General features: G+C 48.8%; 1 protein-coding gene across 1 annotated transcript in view; it reads left to right on the top strand.

Annotated features, from left to right (window-relative positions):
• The window catches only part of Tmco4 (transmembrane and coiled-coil domains 4), a 67,856-nt gene that overhangs the window by 47,671 nt on the left and 11,690 nt on the right, over positions 1-8,495 (top strand). The window contains exon 13 of the mRNA XM_005352953.3: positions 43-127. Coding sequence (XP_005353010.1) covers positions 43-127 — 85 coding nt within the window. The remainder of the gene's footprint in view (positions 1-42; positions 128-8,495) is intronic.

Genomic DNA, 8,495 nt, shown 5'->3' with positions numbered 1-8,495 from the left:
TGCTGTAACGTCTCGAGACATCTGTGTCCTGTTTCCCCTCAGGGCCGGAGACCTGTCACCTTGGTTGGGTTCAGCCTGGGAGCCAGAGTCATCTACTTCTGTCTGCAAGAAATGGCTCAGGAACAAGGTAAGTCCCTTCATTGTCACAAACAAACACCCTTCTCAAGTCGGCCCCCAGGACCCTGGTTCTGGGCCTGGAGTTGTGAGTTTTGCGCAGTATATTCCCAGTCCTTAAAATAACAGTTAAAATGAATAGTCTTTATATGGAAAGAGGGTTAGCTCTGTACATAGAGGACATGGGTGGCAGACCACCCCATCATGACGACAGTGATCCTGGTGCTCTGATGCATGTTCTTGAGTGGGAGTGACAGTGAGAAGCGCAAAGTCAAGGGGTCTGCAGGACCATGCTTGCCATGAGCCCAGGAGAAAGGAGCCTCCATTATCTCTTCCAGCTTCTAGTGGCTTGGCATCCCTTGGCAGTCTCTGGCTGTCCTTAGTGGTCCTTGGCTGTTGTTATCAGTTCACTGAAGTCTGTGGCATCCCTTGTTGGTCCCTGCCCCCCTCTTAATGACCCTTGGCAGTCCTTGGAGGACCTCTGTGGCCCTTGGTATCCCTCGGTGGCCCTTGGCATCCCTTAGCTGCTCTTGGCCATCTTTGGTGGTTCCTGGCATCCCTTGGTGATCCTTGCATTGTAGATTCTTTATTCAAATCTCTGTATCCATTCTACACACCACCACTTCCTGTTCCTCTTTTTCTAAGAACAGGGCCATTGACTTAAGGGCCCATTCTGACCTGGGTCAATCACAAGATCATTAATTACATCTGTGTAGACCCTTTTCCCAGAAAGACCTTCTTCACAAATTCTAGCTGAGCAAATCTTCTAGGCCACATTCAACCTACCGTAGATATCCTGGAGAGTGTGTAAGGCCCCTGTGTCAACCTCTCTGTGCTAAAACAACCAAAGGTCTGAGGGGGCTGCCAGGTGGAGGGGGGAGAGATGCCAGGTGGAGGGGGTCTGCCACTGGTGGGGGAGAGCTGCCAGACACGATGCCAGCTCTGCTCAGACCCATCTGCAGAAGCTGTGGGGGAGGCAGCTGTCTGGGGAGTGAGCTGCAAAGCTTTCTGCCACTCTTGCTGGGACACAGGCTTCCCTGCCCCCCTATCTCCTGGTAGCACATACAGATGCAAGACACTGAAGACCAAAGAAAGATCTGAAAGAGAGCTCCCGCACACACAGGGCAGATAGGCTATGAAGAGCTGGAGGGGCAGCCACTGTTGCCAAGACCTGAGCACCATCCTGAGCTTCCTTTCCCCCAGTTACAGAATTGAGGGTCCTACCCCTTGTTCTGAGGAGCAAGTAGGGGTGTCCATACAGTGTTCTGACCAATCTTTAACCCAGACAGTGCAAGGATGTCTTGGGGAGCCTTTATCATCAGTTTCTACTCATACAGAGCTGCCCCGCTCCTTGGTCAGCCCGAGAACGTGACACAGTTGCTCCCCAGCCAGCGAGAGCAAAGAAAGATGGCGTGTCTGTCATCAGCTAGACCTGGAAAGGCCAGAATTCGTTTCAGCGCTGGCATTACCAAAGCACCCTGGAAAAGTCCCGGAGCTCAGGAGTGTGGTCGGTCCATTCTTGCTCTTTGTGGACCAAATGTCTCCCCACCATCGGACTAGCAGCTGGTCCTATTTTCCCGGTTACAAGACAATGAGGGTATACCTACCACCCTTCGCGCTGGCCACAGAAGGTCCACACCTGGACCCCTTCTCCCACCTCCTTTAGCTTATAGCAGCCTTCTTCCCCTGCTTGTATCTAGTCAGTGTAACAATGGGAAGACACTGTGGTCCTATTTCAAGTAGCTCTGTTTACCTGCAACCACCATACACAAGGGCCTGGCAACCGGCTCTGGGCTATGCTCACCAGGAAAATCCAAGCTGAGGTCAGGCAAAAACCAACAAGGAAGTGGGGGTGATGTAAAGGTGGAGGATGTTGGACATTTCTTTCTATACACATTCTTCCCCCTCTTGGGTACCACAGATGGATGGATGGATGGATGAATGGATGGATGGATGGATGGATGGATGATATGATATGGATAGATATATAGCAAGTCAATCCACCTACCTCAGGTAACTCACCTGTGATACTCTGGACTACTGGATGAATCCCTAGACAGCCACAGTGTCTCCTTTTCCTCAGCTCTCTGCCACCTCCCATGACTTTTTTGAATCTCAACAGTTTCCCACTGCTGTGTTCTGTGTGGCTACTTTATACAGTGATCACTGCACTGCTTATCTCTCTTAGGAGAAACTTCTCAAGTGATGAAATCTTCTACATAAAAACACACACTCTAGGGGCTGGAGAGATGGCTCAGTGGTTAAGAGCACTAGCTGCTTTTCTGAGAGGTCGTGAGTTCAATTCCCAGCAACCACATGGTGGCTCACAACCATCTGTAATGAGATCTGGTGCCCTCTTCTGGCGTGTGGGCATACATGGAGGCAGAATGTTGTATACACAATAAATAAATAAACAAAAAACCCACACACTCTAAAGAGTCAAGAGGGGTGTATTGGTCAGCTTTGGTCACAGTAGCACTGCGTAACAAAGCACCCTTACATTCAGAGGGGTACAACATAGATACGCTCAAGAGCTAATGGCTGCCTATGGTTTAATTGATCTGACACAGGCTGTGTTCTGGCTGTGAAGTCAATGGCCTTGCTGCCAGCAGCTAGCTAGATTTAGGTCATTTCTGCATGTGTTTATACTGCACCCCCATTGCCCTCTCCAAACCCAGACAGGAAGCACACCTGCCAAGTGAGCAGGAAATGAGCAATGCTAGAATTAGTGGAGATAAACAGCACCCCCACCACCGCAGTGGTCTGTTTCCCGGCCAACGGCATCAATTTGCTTTGGGAATGATGCCAGCTGGTGGCAGAGGTAAAGGTGATGGTGCCTGCTGCCAAGCAGAGCCTCCGCTGGAGTGCTCGCTAAGAGACTCTGGGCCCCGGATGGTAATGGACCATCCCTTTATTTTTTTTTCTCTCGGTATTTGCTTTGAAAGGGTTTTAAAATTGGACAGTTGGAGGGAGAGTTCAATTGAGACTGATTCATTCTGGCTGGCTCCGCCAGGAAAAAAAGCCCTAAGAACCAAAAAATCAATTTCTGCTTCAGCTTATTTATGCATTTATTCTCCTCTTCGTTCTAGAGGGACTGGAAGGGAATTAATTAAGGGCGCTGCATATTGTCTCTGCCCAGTGACCCTGGCCACACAGTCGGGGCTGAGCCAGCACTCCTGGGGCATATTTGCTAGCAATTAAAAAGCCTGCTTCTGCTGGACTCTGGGGTCCCTCCTTTCTGCCCACCCCACCTGGCTCCCCATCCTTCCCCATCTACAGACTCATTCTGTCACTCTTCCAAGTCTCTTCAAGATGCAGAACAACAGGGAGAGTCATGGGAGCAAAGCAGCATTGATCGTAGAGTTTAGAGACCTGAATTCAAGTCCAGACTCTGCTGGTTTCTGTCTGGGTGACCTTGGGCACGTCACTTCAGTGCCCCAAACTTTAGGCTGATTGGTCAAATGATGCCACTGCCTATCATTGTTATTCTGAGTTTTAACAGTTGCCTCTTGCTGACTACGGACAATGTGACAGGCCCTTTGTGTAAGAAAGGCTTTGCCTGTTTTCTCTCACTGAGTAAAACCAGCAGCACTAAAAGGTAGACACTTCTATCCCCATCTTGGCTCTGGTGCAGGGAAGGCCAGAAAATATACATCAATGTGTGTAGCAGAGCTAGGGTGTGCCTAGCATGCACAAGGTCCCGAGTTCAATCTCCAATACCACAAAGAGAAGGGTGGGGTGGTATGGGAGATATAAAGTCATCTGGAAGTTTCCATGCAAGAGAGCCTGGATCCAGAAGTGCTCATAGCCAAGCCTGCATCCAAATCTAACTGTGCTGTTTGCAGCTGAGTAAGCAAATTCCACATTTAGTCTCCGGAGAAAAAGGTCCAGGGATGCTTGCTTCACGGGACTAGCCACATGATGAAGTGGAAATGCATCTCTAAAGAAGTTAGGTACGTGGCTGGCCAGGAAGCAGTAGCCATGCAGGAGCTTAGGCTAAGGTCATTATTACCCTGTGTCTCAACACTTCTGTAGCTGTGATAGTTACCATACCAAAAGCAACTTCCGGGGGATGGGGAGGGTTTACTTTACCTTACACTTTATAGCATATCCATCTCTGAGAGAAGCCAAGGCAGGAGGAACCCAAGCAAGGCAGGAACCTGGAGTCAGGAACTGATGCAGAGGCCATGGAGGGGTGCTACTTCCTGGCTTGCTCAGCATGGCTTGCTCAACCTGCTTTCTTATAGAGCCCAGGAGCGGTAACACCACAATGGGCTGAGCCCTTCCACACCAATCGTCCATCCAAACGTTGCCCCACAGATTTGCCTGCAGGCCAAGCATGTTTTCTCAACTGAAGTTTTTTTTTTTTTTCCAATGACTTCAGCTTTTATCAAGTTGGAAGGAAAAAAAAAAAAAGAGCAGGACACACTGTGTTTCTCTATTCTTAGCCTGTGCTGTAATTAAGCTATGAATTTAGCTATTAGCTTCCTCTTCGTCAAGGCAAAAAAAACTAAAAGGGGACACGTGGGGACACGGAGATGCCAGCTCCACAGAGAACAAGGCCTTCCATTTCAACCCAGCATGTGTGGTCGCTTAGGCCTAAGCGCTCTGTTCAGACTTAATCAGCCAGCTGAATCTCAGAGTCTCTGCCTTTACTCTTTAGAAAGGTCAGGCTGGAGGCTGCTGTGGAAATGCCATGTAGGAAAGATCTTTATCAGCTTGAACTGAGCTGTACTGGAGAACCCCAGTGGGGAGTTCTTCAGATAATTACCGCTGCGACTTTCGGTGCACGCCTGGGGACCCGAAGACTCAATTAAGCCACAAGTCTGGTTAGTTTTACATGCTGCAATCTCGTGGCTGTTAGCTGATGAGCTTCGTGAACCTGTCATGTGCTAATTGCAGACACGGAGAGCCACCACAGTGTGGAGTTAATCAGCTCTGCCTGACCTCTGCAGAACTCAGAAGGAGAATACTGCCCCCTCTCCAGTTTGCCAAGGAGCAGGAGAGGCAAATGTGTGTGTGCGCGCGTGCGCGGAGCCCAGAACCAGAGGGCCCAGCCATCCAGCAGCCTCCCTTCCTACCTGGCAGCATCTCTCCCCTTTCTCTTCTTCTCCTCCTCTTCAATCTCTGCTCTTACTCAGCCCCCCCCCCCCGCTCTCCTCTCCTCCTCCCTTCTCCTCCTTCCCCCCACCCCGCCCTACAGAGACTACTATCTCTGTTTTCAATTTAATTTAAAGATTCTGCCGCAGAGTATCGGTCCAGGAGGCCCAGGAGGCCCTCCCCTTGCTAACACGCACATCCGTACTCTTCCTACGGTCCCATGAGGGTGGTGCTTGGCCTTGTATGGTGTACCTTCCCTGCGGGCTCCTGAGGTCCTGCCCTACTTAGAGACACCCTCGGTGCTGTGGTCAGCACAGCTCCACCTTGTGGCTTTGGGGGACACACTTCACAGAAGAGGAGGACCCAGCAGCCACTTGCAGTGACCAGGTCCCAGAAGCCAGCTTTTAGAAGCGCCTGCTGGAGAAACTGCCTTGCATTGCAAGGCTGTGTAAAACTCGGCAGCGGTTCAGATTTCCTGAGAAACGGCCACCAGTGTGATCCCCGCTTTCATTTTCCTGGATAAACATTTATTAGGCACTAAATCTACAAAGCAGGGAAGGGATTGATAGTTACCTGTTGATAGATAGCTGTGTCCAGACAGTCTCCCAGAGAACTTTCCTAACAGCCTGAAAGTTCAGGGTTCCTGGGACATTTTCCAGATGAGACTATGGCTGAGTGCGGTATTAGTCTCTGTTGTGACCCAAATACCTGAAAAGTGGAGGCTTACAGGAGGAAGGGCTTATTTTGGTTCATGGCATAGTCCTTCAAAAGAAAGGAAAAGTTACAGCCATGTTCAAGGTAGAATCGTTTTCTCTAGGCTTAAGGGGAGCCACCAGTCGCTGGAGATGCTTCTGAGGTGGGGGTCAAGGCTTAGGAGGTCCATGGACACGTTCTCGTGTTCCAAGGACATTGAGAGATATGGGTTGTGCCAGGTCTCAGTCCTTCTAGCATCCAAAACTGGCAACGCAGGGCTGCTCGGGCAAGGGATGAGCATTGCTCTCGGTCAACAGCCATGTCAACCGTTCCAGAAACAGTAAAGAGTCGCAAAGCTTCTGCCTTGTGCTGTCACAGCTACTCGGGCAGAAAGAAGGCTGAAGCAAGAGGAATATGTGGGGCCAGAAGTTCAAGACCAATCTGTACAACAGAGTAAGACCCCATCTTCTTTAAAATGGGGAGGAAGCTAGGTATAGTGGCGCACACCTTTAATCCCAGCCTTCGAGAGGCAGAGGCAGGTAGAGCTCTGAGTTTGAGGCCAGTCTGATCTACATGTGGTCCACGCTAATCATGGCTACATGGTAAGATCCTGTCTCAAAGATGTGTGTGTGTGTGTGTGTGTGTGTGTGTGTGTGTGTGTAAATAAGTAAAAATAAAATATATGCAAGGGGAAGGGGCTGTATATATTTCAGTGGTAGAGAATTCATACAGCATGTACGAGGCCCTAAGTTTACGTCTCCTTGCTGCCAGAATGAAATAGCAAAACTAAAGAAATAAATAGTGGGTGTGGTAGCTCACACTTGAACTCAGGGAGAAGAATTGCCACATTGCAGGCCAGCCTGGGCTACAGATGAGCTCCTGCCTTAAAGAGAGCCAGAGAGCCAGAACGTGAGGGGGTGGGCAGAAACAGGTGGGTATTAGCATCTTTCTAGAGTGGCAAATGTGTAAACTAATTAGCCTCCCTGCTAACTTGCTGTGTAAATTCCCCCATCACAAACACCCCATAAATGCTAATGAAGTTGCAGCAGATACTCCTTAAAGTGCTGAGCTGAGCCCCCAAGAGGTGAAGAAACAAGAAAGGAATAGAAAGTCAAAGGAGGTATTGGAGGGTGTGAGGGCACAGGCCGGCAACCCAGCCCTTAGGAGGCTGAGGCAGAAAGAAGCAAGCTCAGGCCTCATGCCTAGAAGAACAGCACATTACAGTTATCGAAGGCACAGGCTTAAAGACTGAAAGTAAATAGTAAAGGGCCAGAGATGTGGTGGTGCACGCCTTTAACCCCAGCACTTGGGAGGCAGAGGCACACACATCTTCATGAGATCGAGGTCAGCATCATCTACAAATCCAGTTCCAGTTCAACCAGAACTACATAGTGAGATACTGTCTCAAAAACAAAACAAAACAAAACAAACAAACAAACCATGTAGAAAAAAGCCAGAGGGGTGGCAGTACAGAGCCCTTTGACCCCAGCATCCAGGAGGCCCCAAAGCAGGAGGACCACGAGGTCCAGGTCAGCCTGGGTTTCATATAGAGATTCTGTCTGAGAAGAAAAAGGACAGAAGAAAACTAACAGATGAGCAAGACGCTTGGAAAAATAAAAATAAAAAATGAGAGATTTGAAATGAGCCAAACGAAACTTCTGGATATGAGAAAGCAGGGTGGAAACCATACTGGGTGATTCAGTAGCAGGTTAGACAGAGGAAGAGAGAAACCACTGCAAGAGCCACGTGTAGAAATTACCCATGATGCATCAGGAGGGGAGTAAGAGAGTAGAAAAGAGGAAAGAGGAAGTTCCTTAGACATATAATGCGAAATCTAAAAGAAGAGCAGAGGGGAGAGAGAGATGAATGCCTGTGGATTTTCCAGAAGTAAGTCCTGAGCTGCAGGGAGCAACCGTGCCTGGTTGGTAGACGCTTGGGAATAAACACGGCCCACCATGAGTTGCTAAGCAGGGACTGTTTGTACAGAGCAGTGGCCGCCACCTTTACTCGTGTGCACAAACACAGAAACAGCCAGCCTATTCCTGACTAGGTCACCGTTGTAGAATATTATTTTAGGAAGTATTATATTTGTTTATGCTGTGGAACATTTGTTTAATGATGCAAAGATGTGTTGCATTCTTTTATGTTGCATTTGTTTAACTCTGTGAAGCTGAGTTACTTTGCCTGTCTAAAAACCTGTCTGGTCTAATAAAGAGCTGAATGGCCAATAGCTAGGCAGGAGAAAGGATAGGTGGGGCTGGCAGGCAGAGAGAATAAATAGGAGGAGAAATCTAGAGATGAGAAAATCAAGGAGCGGGAAAAGAAGGGTCCAGCCACCCAACCACACAGCCAGACATGAAATAAAAAGGAAAGAAAAGATATACAGAAATAGAGAAAGGAGGCGCTGGAGAGATGGCTCAGTGGTTAAGAGCATTGCCTGTTCTTCCAAAGGTCCTGAGTTCAATTCCGGGCAACCACATGGTGGCTCACAACCATCTGTAATGAGGTCTGGTGCCCTCTTATGGTCTGCAGGCATACACACAGACAGAATATTGTATACATAATAAGTAAATAAATAAATAATTAGA

Source organism: Microtus ochrogaster, chromosome 10 (genome assembly GCF_000317375.1).
Source record: "Microtus ochrogaster isolate Prairie Vole_2 chromosome 10, MicOch1.0, whole genome shotgun sequence".
Lineage (NCBI taxonomy): Eukaryota > Metazoa > Chordata > Mammalia > Rodentia > Cricetidae > Microtus > Microtus ochrogaster.
This window is presented reverse-complemented; position numbering and strand designations above follow the sequence as displayed.